This window comes from Kogia breviceps, chromosome 16 (assembly GCF_026419965.1).
Source record: "Kogia breviceps isolate mKogBre1 chromosome 16, mKogBre1 haplotype 1, whole genome shotgun sequence".
Taxonomy (NCBI): Eukaryota; Metazoa; Chordata; class Mammalia; order Artiodactyla; family Physeteridae; genus Kogia; species Kogia breviceps.
In genome coordinates this window covers 12515933-12530839 of record NC_081325.1, presented here as the reverse complement: position 1 = coordinate 12530839, position 14907 = coordinate 12515933, and the positions used below count along the sequence as shown (strand labels likewise).

The 14907-nt window shown below is 37.6% G+C and overlaps 1 protein-coding gene across 8 annotated transcripts in view; it reads right to left on the bottom strand.

The window, feature by feature from the left end:
* NBEA (neurobeachin) overlaps nt 1-14907 on the bottom strand; it is a 594993-nt gene that overhangs the window by 303631 nt on the left and 276455 nt on the right. For all 8 annotated transcript variants that reach the window (XM_059042292.2, XM_067016556.1, XM_067016558.1 and 5 more), the window contains one exon: nt 660-768. In XM_059042292.2, the coding sequence (XP_058898275.1) occupies nt 660-768 (109 nt within the window). The remainder of the gene's footprint in view (nt 1-659; nt 769-14907) is intronic.

Sequence of the window (14907 nt, the reverse complement as noted above, 5' to 3'; positions counted from 1 at the left end):
TTTGGCCACTCTAAATAAAGTTAGATACATTATTAAATAATAAATTACTGAATGGTAAAATTGTTTCTCCATATAACAACTGTTACACCCATATCTAATGGTGTGTAAACTATGCTTAAAAATTACTAAAGGGGCTTCCCTGGTGGCGCAGTGGTTGAGGGTCCGCCTGCCGATGCAGGGGACGCGGGTTCGTGCCCCGGTCCGGGAGGATCCCACGTGCCGCGGAGCGGCTGGGCCCGTGAGTCATGGGCACTGAGCCTGCGCATCCGGAGCCTGTGCTCCGCGGCGGGAGAGGCCTCAGCGGTGAGAGGCCGGCGTACCGCAAAAAAAAAAAAAAAAAAAAAAAAAAAAAAAAAAAAAAAAAAAAAAATTACTAAAGGAATTTCATTATAAAACTGTATTTGCCTTTAAGAATAAGTCAGAACAACTTCAGTCCACCAACTGGTTAGGAACAGGGCAGGACGGGTCTCTTCATGTTGCAAATGAGGTAAAAAGAAATAAGTGCCCTGTATCTGACATTTACTAAAGCTTTTAAAAACTGCTGAAATGACTTCAGTGAAATTTTTCTCTTAAAAAAAAAACACCTTATGTAAGGTTACCATTGGTGACAACCGACTTATAACAGAAAAGCAGAATTTAATTCAATCCCAAAACCTTACCTCGAACTCTGCATGTTTATGTACATCCTCAGCTCTCTGTCTATTCAAAATAAACTCAGCTTCATTTGCAACACGAACTATATGGTCCTTCATAGCATGGCATAGCAATCTGAAAAGAAAAATACCTTTGGAATTATTATTCTTAATAGCTTTGTTTAATCCAATTTTTTTTAATAATCAAATTTCACTATTGCAAGTATTAACTATGCATAAATTTTAGATAAAGCTAAATCATATAGTTAAGAAATATGCCATTTTATTGTTACAGCAATGCCTCTTAAATATAGTGTGCCTTGTGAACAAATGATTCAGTTAATTCAATAAAGTTATTTAATGCACTAAAATCCAAGGATTTTTGACACTTTTAAAATTGGCTAGAACAACAAAATTTGTGCCATGGAAGTAAGTTTTCACACAAAACTGGATGACCAGATGTTAGGAAATCTATAGACTGGATTCTTTCTTTAATTAATACAGACAATAGGACTGACACCTAAAATTCACTTAAATGCTCAGATTCTTAACTCTAAGATGGAACTACATTGAAATGAGTTCCAAGCAGCACTCAATTCAAGATAATTCTCAGTAGAAATCTTTCCAAAATTCATGTCTGTTCTGACACAGATTTTGTTACTCCATGATGAGATTTCGGTTAAATTATGACTGTCACTCTAGGACCAGCGGGAACTTCCTGGCAGTATGACGGAAGCACCACTAAAATCTTGCATAGCAGGAGGACAGGTAGAGAGATCACTTGGAAACAGGTAGCAGTATTCTCTCCAATCACATAAGAGGGATACAGGCACATTCCAATGGGAATATGGTCTAGTCTTCAGCATGAAAGTTAACGACAACATAAATTATTCGAAGACACAGGGTGAGGGGAATCTGCTAGAAACCACAATACTTGTGGAGAAAGGCTCAAACTCCTATGTAAATAATGTTGGAGGGCAAACAATCATATGGATAGTCTTAAATTTAATCACTGAGGCAGCTGGAAAAATAAAAGAAGTTAAAGAAAGACTAAACTCCAAGTATTAACTTTTGATGACATCATTGGTCTATATTTTATAGATAGTCTTCAAAAGAGAAAAGAGATGTGAGAGATTAGAGTATTTCGTTCAATGGCTTTGTCTACTGCATGAAGGCTGAAGAAAACCAGGAAAAAATCTAATATGTGCAAATTAGTGCAGATTACATTTAAATAGATGAACAGAAGACAGCTGGAAAGGAGAGACTCAGTGTCTGGCTGGTTAATAGGTACTATTCTCAGGAACAGAACAAGTGGATGCGCAAAGCCAAGAGGCATGGTGGCAGAGGAGGGGGTGGGGTGGGGGAGCCTCATGCCTCAGACACACCAGAGAAATTGCATCAACTGTCTGAAAGTCTGTCCTCCTACCTCTGACCCTTATGAATTATATAGCAACTAATATATGATGTTTTATTTCCATGCATCTTCTTATCTGACTCATTGTCATTCTGGGTGACCTCATAAGCCATGTGGGAAACCATTCATCACAGTACCTCACAATTCTCTGACCTTTTAAAGGGGAACCCAAAATCCCTAAAACTAAGATTCCTGTAGAATCTTCAATTCTACCTCACTTCAGGAAATCACCTCACTGGCCAGAATCAGCTTCACATCGTAGATCTTTATGCCAACAAACTACTCTCTGGTCACAGTCTCCTACCCTAAGTGCTGTTTCTCCCCTTCACTCTTCCCTCCCTGGCCCCAGGCAAAAATAAGCTCACTTCCAACTTCCACTTCTTTGATCCCTCTCTTCTCTTAGTCCTTCAACCACTGCTCAGATTTATCTCCTTTCCCGCCAAACATGGATCCCCCCCCCCAGTCCACACTTTAACCCTTCTCTTTCCAGCACCTTCACTCAATTCCTGATCTGCCTGCTGTAATTGCTCAGGAAATACGTAATCCTAGGTGAAGACGTGGGTCTCCCTCCTCAGTCCTACATCTGGACCTCTGAGGAAACTTGAGTTGACTTTTCTAAAATAATTTTGTTAAGTGTGTATTCCTTGTCGTGTGTGGTCACTGAAGTCTCTGTTTCATTATGTTAGTGTCAGCTAATAATTAGACAGATATTTCTTTAAATGCCTGAATCCAAAAAAATCTCCCAGAATTTCTCAAGCAGCTGTGTGGGTGTTTGGACAGCCCTTGAACGCTCAGCCAGGCAGGTTTCAACTTTACCTTTGCATTTACTTCCTGCTTCCATAGAGTCCCAGCACCAGCAAAAGATGAGAGTTTGGGGCCTTCTCAGGTCTTTCCAGAGCATGAACACAATGTTAAGCTTGTGCAGGGCCCTTTACATTTCCAGGAATATGTCAGAGCTTTTCAAAGCCCTTGTGTACATTTCACTCCCCAGCTGCTCCTCCCAAGCTTTTTGGTGTGTCTATCATTTGCCTCAACTGTTAATCTATCACCTCAGGCAGGTGAGGTGTCTATCACCTCAGGCAGTGAGGTCTAAGATATTAGCCTATAAATGTCTTCAACAAATGCCCTCAGGAAATCAGCTTTGTTTTTTTCACTCCAGGCCACTTCCAGGTTAGGCAAAATAAAACAAATCTTTTAAGCCATTCTTCCAGGGAGTCACCAGACAGATCATAACAAGTAAGTGATTTAAAATTCTTTGCTAATGAGGTCTATTATGCTCCCTCTGGTACAGTGCTTATAATGTGTACTGCATTTTTATGGCTTCCTTTGAACTGGGGAGCAAAGGTTGGGACCCAAGTAAGTTAAAATGTCACAAAATTACTCTATCGTCACACCCACCAATAATTTTTGAAAATATTTTTGTTGCATATACAATTATTGAGAATTTTTTTTTTCAAACGTTGAAAGTGTTATGTCACTTTCTTTGGTGCTGTTATTCTTTTTTAAAAAAAAAATTTATTTATTTATTTGTTTTTGGCTGCATTGGGTCTTTGTTTTTGTGTGTGGGCTTTCTCTAGTTGTGGCAAGCAGGGGCTACTCTTCACTGCGGTGGGCCGGCTTCTCATTGCTGTGGCTTCTCTTGCTGCAGAGCACAGGCTCAAGGCGTGCAAGCTTTAGTAGTTGTAGCACACGGGCTCAGGAGTTGTGGCTCACGGGCTCTAGAGCGCAGGTTCAGCAGTTGTGGCACACGGGTTTAGTTGCTCCGCGGTATGTGGGACCCTCCCAGACCAGGGCTCGAACCCATGTCCCCTGCACTGGCAGGCGGATTCTTAACACTGTGCACCAGGGAAGTCCCTGTTGCTGTTATGCTAATTTTCCCTTTTGGTAGATGATCAGTTCTTTCTTTCTGGGTGCTTTTGTCTCTTTATTTTGGGCATTGTCCAGTTTCAGTACCATGTATCTAGAATGGGTTTCTTTTTATTTAGCCTACTTGAGGTACATTGTGACTTCTGTGTCACTGTATTCTTATTTTCAATCAGTTCTTAAAACTTCACAACAATCATCTTTCAAAATATTTCATCTCCCCTACTCTGCATTTTTTTTTCTTTTTCAATTCTGATGATTTGTAAACTAAACTTTCTTAGTTTATCTCCATATCTCTTAACATCACTTCAGTTTTCATTTCTTTCTCTTTCTGCATTCTGGGAAAAGTTTCAAAATGTATGTTCCAAGTCACTGATTCCCTTCAGCTCTGTCTAATCTGATGAATCATTAATACATGGAGTTTTTTCCAAATTGTATTTTAAAATTCTATAATTTTTGATTTTTCAAATCTTCCTCTTCATTTTGATGGTCTCTTCTTATTCATCAATTTTGTGCTATTTTATTTCCTGTATTTCACAATTCTAATCTAGGTAGTCCCTGGGGATCTAAATTTTTTGTTTTTTTCCTTGTTGATTCTCATACATAGTGGCTTTCATTCTCATATATTTAGTAATCTTTGACTGTTACCTCATTTCTGGTCTTAATCAGGAGTCCAACAGACCTAACTTGGATAAGTATTTGCTTTTATTTCTTTTGATACCAAGGAGAGCCCACTAGAACCATGTCAGCCTCTCTTAAGGATCTTGGCTTAGCATGAAAGTTTCAGGCGAGGTTCTATACTTAATTCCTGGCTAAAGATTTAAAATCCTAACAGCACTGCTGTTTTTAGGCATATGTCCTCAGGGCATTCCTACTCCTTGAGACACCAATTTATAGGGGGGAGATGTGGCCCCGGAGAAGCCTAAACCATGCCTAAACCATTTATAAGATGCATGTTGCCTAAAAGGGTATATCCTAAGTAGGATGTGAATGTTCTGTAGCAGAAGATAACCTCAGATCACTGAGTTACCCATACAGCTTTATTCACTTTTCAATTTGCTGAAATGTGACTTTAAGATCATCCTGCATTAAATTAATCACCAGTCTTTTCAATTTTACCTCCATAATATATTTTTAATCTGTTTGTTCATTACTTTAACATTGTTTTAATTCAAGCCTTAATCATCTCTCATCCAATTACAACAGCCTCCTAATTTCTCTGCCTCCCTCAAATCTTCCATCCTTCTGATACAATTTTCGCTTTGCCATTACTGTTATTTATACTTAAATTTCTTCAATGGCTACTTTTAATAGACAGGAGAATAGCCAAACATTATATAGAGATATCAGTCTACTTCTGTAACCTTACCTACTGCCTTTTTAGCATACTTTTTCTATGTTCTAGAAAAACCTTCCTAGTTCTTTTAATGACTCATGCTATTTCAGGATTTCTATATGTGCCATTTCTTCTTCCTGTAATTCTTGCCATTCCTTCCTCTCAATACAACTAAGAGATCTTCTCCCAATTTCTCAAATGTTCTGGGCATTATAATACTTATCACACTGTCTTATGGATTTTTTTCCCCCTCTCTTTTCCTTTTAATAAGTCTCTCTCTTTTAGAATGTGAAGTCCGTTAAATGAGGTACAATCACTATTCATCTCTGTATCCAACATGATCTGCATGTACGTGTCATGAAATATGGACTCACCAATAACATATGACTAAATGGAAAGATAACTGGATGAATACATGAGCAGGTTATGTGGGAAGGAGGGGCAAAGAAGAAACAGAACTGTAATGATTAAGGCAGTTTAACACCATAAAATTCTATGATCCATTCAGCACATAAAAAAAGAGGTAAATAAAAATATCAGATAACTTGGGAATTACAGAACATTTTCTTCCTCAGAGTATCTGTACAAGATAGGAAGTAAATGAAGTGGTCTTCATCTTCTACTCTAAGTTTATTTTTCAAAGGAAATAGAAAAAGAAAACAATTTGTTCAATTCTATTCATTCCTGTCCTAAAACAGAGTTGTCATGGATACAGGAAAGAAGTCAAGAGACAAAACAAAGTATTCTCTTCCAAATGGAACAGATATCATTGCAGCAAGTTCTGATTTTCTAGGAAGTTTCTAATTTTATGCAGTTTGTTATAATTTAAATTGCTTGTCATTGACCTGAAACCCTAAGATCCTGAATTTTAAACATAAATAATTCCTGTAATTTGACTGAAAGAAAAAAAAAATGTCAATAGGAAAGGCAATATGAGAGGTCAGACAAATTAGTCTTTCATCAGCTCTAGATGAGTGAGGGGACAGAAGGCAGAACTAGTTTATATTTAAGTTCTGTCTTTTATTAGTGTTATAAACTTGGACAAATAAATTTTCCTTGTGTCTGAGTTTTAATTTTCTGATTAGAAAATGGGTGTGCACTGTCTCAGATATCCTATAAACTGGAAGAAACAGTGCATGCCCAAGCTGTAAGATTACAGCTTAAATTTAGATCCTGATTTATTTAGTCAAGAAAACAGACCCTGATTGGAAGTAAAGTGGCCACACAGTGTAGGAGCAGATGTAATACCTCAGTGTCACTTCCTCTGGCCCCAAAACCTTAAAAGAATTAGGCATAGAGTTTCCAGTGACACTGCAAGGAAGAGGTTGGCTGGATCAGAAAATTTCAATTTCTTCCTGTACTAGAGTTGTTTAACAGACTATTAAAAAATCTGGAAACATTTATAATTTTTCAAATTTAAATAATATAGAGCTCAAAAAAAGTAATATATAAAGCACAAAGATAGATTATAACTTTTAACACAGAATTATGTCCATATTTGCTTTATTAGATAACAAAGAACATAAAGGTATTTTCTGTTGTTTTAAATCTTAATTTTCACAAAAAAAGCTAGGGTTGATTTTTTTTTTTTTTTCTTCTTTTGATACCACGCAGTGTGCCTATACTTGTTTTGGTTCTGTCTCCTCAAAGAAGCCTTCCCCAATCATTACTGTCCACTGAAATAGGTCCCTCTTCTTAAGTCAATGCAATTTTTATATCAATTTTTTGCACTTAGTCATACGCTGTCTATGACACTTTGAACTGTTTAATTTTTTGTGCATGTAAAACCTAACTTCTCAATTACAAATTACTTTGAGATGAAGACCAGATGTAAAATGTATTTGTATAACTGCTAAAACTATTTAATGAGTATTTTATAAGTATTCAGTTTTCTTTTGTTTTGTTTTTCTGTATGTATTATAATTATTTACATAGGTGTTAAGAACTTCAGGAATACCTGTACAGGTATTACAATACTTTTGGTAATTAGAAAATAACAACTTTTTCTTAATCCTTGTCCAGCTTGGACTGTGACTCTTCACAACAGCCATGTTATAAAATAAGTATTCTGTTTTTTCACATGTTGGTCTGTACACAGCAACTGAGAGAGATAAATTGTCTGTGTGTTCTCATTTTACGAACATGGAAACTAATCCGCCTATAATCAATGCTTCAATTCCCTGGGCACCTTGGGAAGAGTTCCTAAACTAAAACTAATGGCTCAGGCCATGACCGTACTCTGGCTTGCTCCTTCTATTCCTTTACCTCTCACCTTCAGTTTATCCTTGGACTGACCACACACACTATATCTTCATGGCAGCATTGACTCTCCTGTAACCAGGTAGTTCACTTCTCTCTGTGTCTGTTCTTTAAACAACATACCAGCCACAAATGCAAAGGCCAACTCTGGTCTCCTCTGTTACCAACTGATCCTGGTTGTGTCAGAATGGGTACAGAAACTAAATTGAAGTTTTCTAATAAAGATGTATCATTGGAGTCTAGGCTGGCATTTGCTCGCAATATGTAAGCTAAGGACAACAACAAAAACAAAACTTTATGTCTCTAAGAGATAAGAAACGGGAAGAAATATGGCACAGAAATGACTATGCCAAAAACAGGGCACCTTTCCCTTTTTTTTTTTTTAATACACAGAACTATTAGTGTTTTATGAAATTACTTAACTCTCACCAAAGCTAAAATAATAGTGCCTGACAGGAAAGCATATTTAAAGTTGTTCTCAGAGGGAAAAAAAAAAAAATCTCAATATATATATACATATGCAGATATACCTTAAACATGGTTAAAAATGCAATTCAAATAAAATATATGATTACTAATTTTGAAATATTTCCTTTTTACTTGAAATCTAGCCATTATTAAATGGGATTTGTTCATCTTAGTTTCAGGTAAATATATTATTTATCACCAATGTCTAAAGTTAAGTCTATAAATTAGCAATACTGTTTAAGATCTATACAATTAATTTTGTAAATGCACAGTTTTTTTTTACCTCGTCTGCAAACCTCAATATGTTTAATAACTTCCTACATGTGTAAAATGAATAACATAGTAGTATGAAAAGAGAATAAATTAGGTACTACATGAAAAAATATAGAGGAAACTTCTGTTTTCCAGGCGTTTCCAGGATTTCTTGGTTCAAAATTAAATCAGATTCTCAACTCTGAGAAAAAAGTTTCTTATAGTGTTAGAAGGTGCTGTTTTGTTTTGTTTTTTTTAAAAAAACACAGTTTTTGCCAAATCAAGGACACGAAACAAACTCAAGCAAACCAAAGCTTATTGGTTTAATTATTGAATAGCATTTGTTAAATTAACGAGGATATTCAAATTTGGGCCATATAATCACTAAAGAATTAAACTTGAATACAATATGCTTCTCTTCTTCAAAACATAAGAAATGCAAGGTTATACATTTTTTCCTTATTTTAAAGAACAAAACAAAAAATTGGAATCTTGTGAATCATAGGTCAAATTCAGTGCTAAACAAGAAAACATTCCAGCTTGCTATGAATATTCATTAATTATATCCTATAGGCTTCCAAAAGAGTGATAGAGGTTTATTTTAGGCAAATGATTAATTTATTTCAAAAGATCACTCAAGTTCTATAATTTGAAAGTCTTTCTTATTTGCTTTATAGTTCAATTCATATTTTAATAATTTAAAATCCAATTATTATTGCCAAGATATTATAGGCAATTTTACATCCCATTAACCTTGCTTTGTTTTAATTATAAAGATCCTTTGTTAGATTCCTTTAAATGATCCAGTTTATAATTTCAGCCTGTCCTAGGGAGTACTTTAATTCAGCTGCACATTCATCAACTGTTTTTGTCGTTAATTGTAGACAACTGCACAACTGCTTTCTCCAGCTATGATTGATGAATTATATTCACGAATGTAGCTGTTAAGTAGGATAAACATTTATAACAATTTCCACTTAAAGATTTTTATCTTCATTCCCACAAGGAAAATTAAAGACATATTCTAACAACCAAGAGAAAATATTTTGTATGTTTCATTTTACACTATTAGAAAAAGTTAAGAAAAATGTTGTGTGCCCATGCAAATGGGATAAAAGTGTATGTAAAGAATCTAATTTGTGCCTAGTATAGAGTTGGCATCAACAAACAGAAGCCAGATAAACTGAGTAATGTGTCTTTACTGTAACTACATCCGAACTATCTAAATATGATTTTTTTTTTAAATCTGGAACTCCCAGTTCAAAGTTATGAAAGAGAAAGGTCTAAATTGAAAGGAAATGGACCAAACTAAAGATAGGAGTCGGCAAAATTCTGAATATATACTGTATGTAGTAACAAAAAATAACAAAATAACCTTCCATTTTTAAAGTGTCTATATTACTGTAATTGTAATAAATGTCATATATTACATCCAACCTTCAGAGAAACTAGGCAAGATGTGAAACAATGGCAGAGGGAGATTATGTTACATGCCTAGAATCTAATAGTTTATCATTAGGAGAACTGGTATTTGAACTTGTTACAAATAATACACACATGCTCCATATTATAATAGGCACTGTGGAAATAGCCATAAAAAACACACCACAAATAAACAGGCACTAACACTATGGTATGGTAAGTATAAAACAGGGGAAAATGGAAGGTGGTTTGAGAACATGGTAAGTCACCTAATCCGGATGAGGGATATTGGAGGGGTTGGTGCTCAGAGAAGCGATTATTTTCTCTAAAGTTAGAGGAGTGAATGTCATAAAGCAAAGCCCATCATCTTTGTCCTGTGGACTACTGGGGAAAACACTACAACAGCAAAGACAGCATCCTCAATCAGGTCCCCCAAACACTGGCAAGTCTCCCGTGTTTCCTCAGTCATTTCGCTTCCCAGTTTCTCTACACTGGCTATTTTCAATATTTTCTACTCTTCTCAAGTATAACACTTACCTCCCCAAATTTCCTTCATTCTCAGAAAATGGCCCTAACTGCCACTTTAAGGAGAAAGTAGAAGGCATCATTATGAAACTCTCTGAATCCTGCCACCTATTTAATTGCCTGCATCCTTTCTCAAGACTCATCCACAAAAGGCTAACCCCTGCCCCTGTGCCTCACCCCTCTCAGAGAGTGTACTCTTTTAATTGAGTAGAAACTTTTCTTCTTTCTTTCCCACCATATTGGCTTCTTTCCATCAGCATTTAAAAATACTCAAATCCTTCCTTCTACTACCCTCCTCCCCCTCAAATTAAAACCCTGTCCACCACCAGCAACCACCCTTTCCCCTTCTCGGCCAACCTTCTTATAGTTGTAAGTACTCACCGTCTATACTCACCTCCCGCTCACTTCTCACCTGAAAGCATCCGAGCTACTCTCCCTACTTCCCTCAGTTATCTGCTCCCATCCTCTACCTGCCTTTTGGCACATTTATTAATTACATCAGTAATTACTTAACCTAACACTGTTGTTCCCACCGGACTGAAAGCTCCATTGGCGCACTGCCTGGGTCTATATCCAGCATCTTTAGCACGTAGGCATTCATTCACCAGTATAAATTTGAATGAAATCAACATGCCCCTCTCTTGTCACTGACTCCAGTGGTGCCTTTAATCCTGACTTAAAAATCCTCTTGTTGACTATTCATTCCTTCTCAAACATTCTACTCAACATTCTTTCCTTCATTCCTTCAACAAATATTTGTGATTGCAAAATAAGTACTAGGCATTATTATTCCAGCAAATAAGACAGAGAATAAGACATGAGTTCTGAAGGGAAGTACATTTTAGTGGGAAGATATGTAAACCAAGAAAAGATTTTGAGCCAGTGTTATTGAATGTTAAAATAGAGTCATGTAATGCAAGTCTGATAACACAATAAGATGGTCAGGGGAGCCTCTCTGAGAGTGTGACATTGAAGCTGATTCCTCAACGATGGGAAGGGGCAACCACGTGAAGATGTGGGGAAAGAGGATTCCCAGCAGAAAGAGCAGCGAGAGCCTGGCCGCTTGTTTCCACTCACTCCCTGAGCATCACACCCATTTACCTCATGCAAACGGAGAACTCTTGAACTTAAATCTCCATATTAGCTGTCTCTCTGGAGCTGGACACCCAAATTCTAAGATGTCAATTTAACATTTCCACTTGGAACTTTCATAGGTGCTACAAATTCAGTGTAACCGAAAGTAAAAAGATCTCTCACCAAATTCATGCCCGTCCTTCTGTACTGTTCTAAGTAAACTATGCTTACACTATAAATCATCCAGCTCTTAAAGCCAGAGATCAAAGTACCTTCTTTCTCCTCTTACCATCCAATCTATCAGCAATTCGATAGATTTAATTTCCAAAAGATACTTCAAATTTGTCCACTTCTTCCATCCTCATAGCCACTATTGGTTGCTCTACAACACCATTCTCTTCAAAAGGATTCTGAAACTTCAGATCGGTATCTCGTTTCCAGGCTGCAGCCCCAGATATTCATTTGTCACTCTGCAGATTATGCCAAACCTCTTCAACTACAGCCCTGCACCCTTAGCACAGCTTACAAGCACCTCCATGATATGACCCTTGCCATGAAGGGATGGCCCTTGCCTGCCTCTATGTGGCCGGCACACAACATGCACTGAAACAGCTGTTGGCTGAGTGAAAAGAGCTCTCTGGCAACACTTCTTGCTATCTCCTGCCTCCAGGCTTTTGCGCTACACTATTCCCTCAGCCCTGAATTTTACTCCTCTATTTTTCGTTTTCTTTCACCTAGCTATGTCCTAATTATCTCTCATTTCTCAACTAAGATGGTATTCTGTTTAGATATATTTTTTTTGTGGTGAGGTGACCTCCTCCTTTCATTCTTTTCATAGGCGATTTTTTTTTTTTTTTTTTTTTTTTTTTTTTTTTTTTTTAGGTACGCGGGCCTCTCGCTTCTGTGGCCTCTCCCGTTGCGGAGCACAGGCTCCGGACGCGCAGGCGCAGCGGCCACGGCTCACGGGCCCAGCCGCTCCGCGGCACGTGGGATCTTCCCGGACCGGGGCACGAACCCGCGTCCCCTGCATCGGCAGGCGGACTCCCAACCACTGCGCCACCAGGGAAGCCCTATAGGCGATTTTTAAGAGCAGTTTTAGGTTCACAGCAAACATGAACAGAAGATACAGAGAGGACCCAGATCGCCCCCTCCCCCAACCCATCCTCTTCCCCATATCACCATCCACCATCAGAGTGGTTACATTTGATACAAATGACGAACCTACATTAATACATAGCATTATCACCCAAAGTCCATAGTTTACACTAGGATTCACCCTTCGTGTTGAATATTATAAGGATTTAGACAAATGTAAAGTGACATGTATCCACTATTACAGTATCATACAGAGTAGATTTGTTGCCATAAAAATCCTCTCTGCTCTGCTTCCTTGTCCCTCCCTCCCCCTAATCCCTGGCAACCACGGATCTTTTTCCTGTGTCCATAGTTTTGCCTTTTCCATAATGTCATATAGTTAGAATCATACAGTAGCCTTTTCATATTGGATTCTTTCATCTCATAATACGCAAAGTTCCTCCATGTCTTTCCATGGCTTCATAGCTCATTTCTTTTTAGCACTACTTAGTAAATATTCCATTGTCTGGATGCATCATATAAATAAGTGGGTATTTATTGATCCATTCACCTACTAAAGTGCATCCTGGTTGTTTGCAAGTTTTGAAAATTATGAATAAAATGATTATAAACATCCATGGACAGGTTTTTGTGTGGACATAAGTTTCTAACTCCTTTGGGGAGATACCAAGGAGCACGACTACTGTATTCCATGGTAAGAATATGTTTAGCTTTATAAAAAACGCCAACCTGTCTTCCAAAGTGGCTGCACCATTCTCCATTCCCGCCAGCAATGAGTGAGAGCTCCTGTTGCTCCACGTCTTCACCAGCATTTGGTGTAGTCTGCGTTCTGGATTTTAGCCATTCTAATACGTATGTAGTGGTATCTCCTTGTTGTTTCTGTTGTTTTTTGCGGTACGCGGGCCTCTCACTGCTGTGGCCTCTCCCGTTGCGGAGCACAGGCTCCGGACGCGCAGGCTCAGCGGCCATGGCTCACGGGCCCAGCCGCTCCGCGGCATGTGGGATCTTCCCGGACCGGGGCACGAACCCGTGTCCCCTGCATCGGCAGGCAGACTCTCAACCACTGCGCCACCAGGGAAGCCCCCTCCGTGTTGTTTTAATTTACATTTTCCTGATGACATATGCTTTGGAACATCTTTTCCTATGCGTATTTCCCATCTGTATACTTTTTTTTGGTTAGGAGTTTGTTATGGTCTTTGGCTTATTTTCTAACCAAGTTGTTTGTTTTCTTATTGCTAAGTTTTAAGAGTTCTTTGTATATTTTGGACAACAGTCCTTTATTAGATGTGCCTTTTGCAAATATTTTCTCCCAGTCTGTGGCTGTCTTCTCATTCTCTTGATATTGTCTTTTGTAGAGCAGAAGTTTTTCACTTTAATGAAGTCCAGCTCATCAATTCTTTCTTTCATGGATCACGCCTTTGGTATCATAACTAAAAAGTCATCACCAAACACAAGGTCACCTAGATTTTCTCCTTTGTTATCTTCTATGAGTTTCATTGTTTTTCGTTTTACATTTAGGTTTGTGATCCACACTGAGTTAAGTTTTGTGAAGAGTGTAAGGTCTGTGTCTGGATTGATTTTTGTGCACATGGATGTCCAGTTGTTCCAGCACCATTTGTTGGAAAGATTATTTTTGTTTCACCGTATTGGTTTTGCTTGTATACACTTTTTGAAAACCCTGATAACCCCACCAACTGGAGAATGCACCCCTCCAGACTAGGTTAAGTGCTCTGCCTTATGCTTGCATTAGTATCTGTAACAGCCCTATCACAGCACCCTTGTGTTATCGTATTGCTAGTCTAATGCTTTTCTTTACTCCAAAATTTAGTACCACGTTTCTCATTCACTTCTCTATTCCCAATGCCTATAATAGTGTTTAGTATATAGTAGGTGCTGGATAGACATGTGCTGCATTAACGTATACATGAGATGTTCCTGTATATTTAGAGCTAGCCACAATGTTTCAATATTTGTTCCAAAATCATCTTTATTGGAGGAACTATTAGTATAAAAAATGGAAACACAAATCGAGAATGGCACGAAGAACATTATGAGTATTTTGAGGTTTTCACGGATTAAAATTTTTTAAATATTATAACTACTTTCTATAATTCCAACTCCTTTCCCAAAACCAGACAAAATAAACTCCAAAAACTACCAATGAACAACAAAACAGTTTCAAAAGCTAAAAGCCTCTATTAGCGAAATTTTCACTCTCCTTTTCTGAGACAGTAACTATAATCTTAATCTTAAATGCTGGAGCTTCAATTTGTTAACTCTTCAGAGTTACTGATAGCATAATTTTTGTTTTTACTTCACAGCTGAAACAAATTAGCAAAACCAGGGTGTATGCGAAGTGAGAGATTTCTATAACTGACATGACAGTGAGCCGCCTGGGCAAAAGCGTTTTTTTTTTCTATTTTTTCATTGCCTGAAGATGAATAATAATTGTCATCAATTCTTTTCACCATAAAGTTTTATACGAAGTAGAGTGTATTATTATGTTTAAAATGATTATTTATGCTAGAAAAGAAAACTAATATTTTCCTGCATCTTTTGCTTGGCAG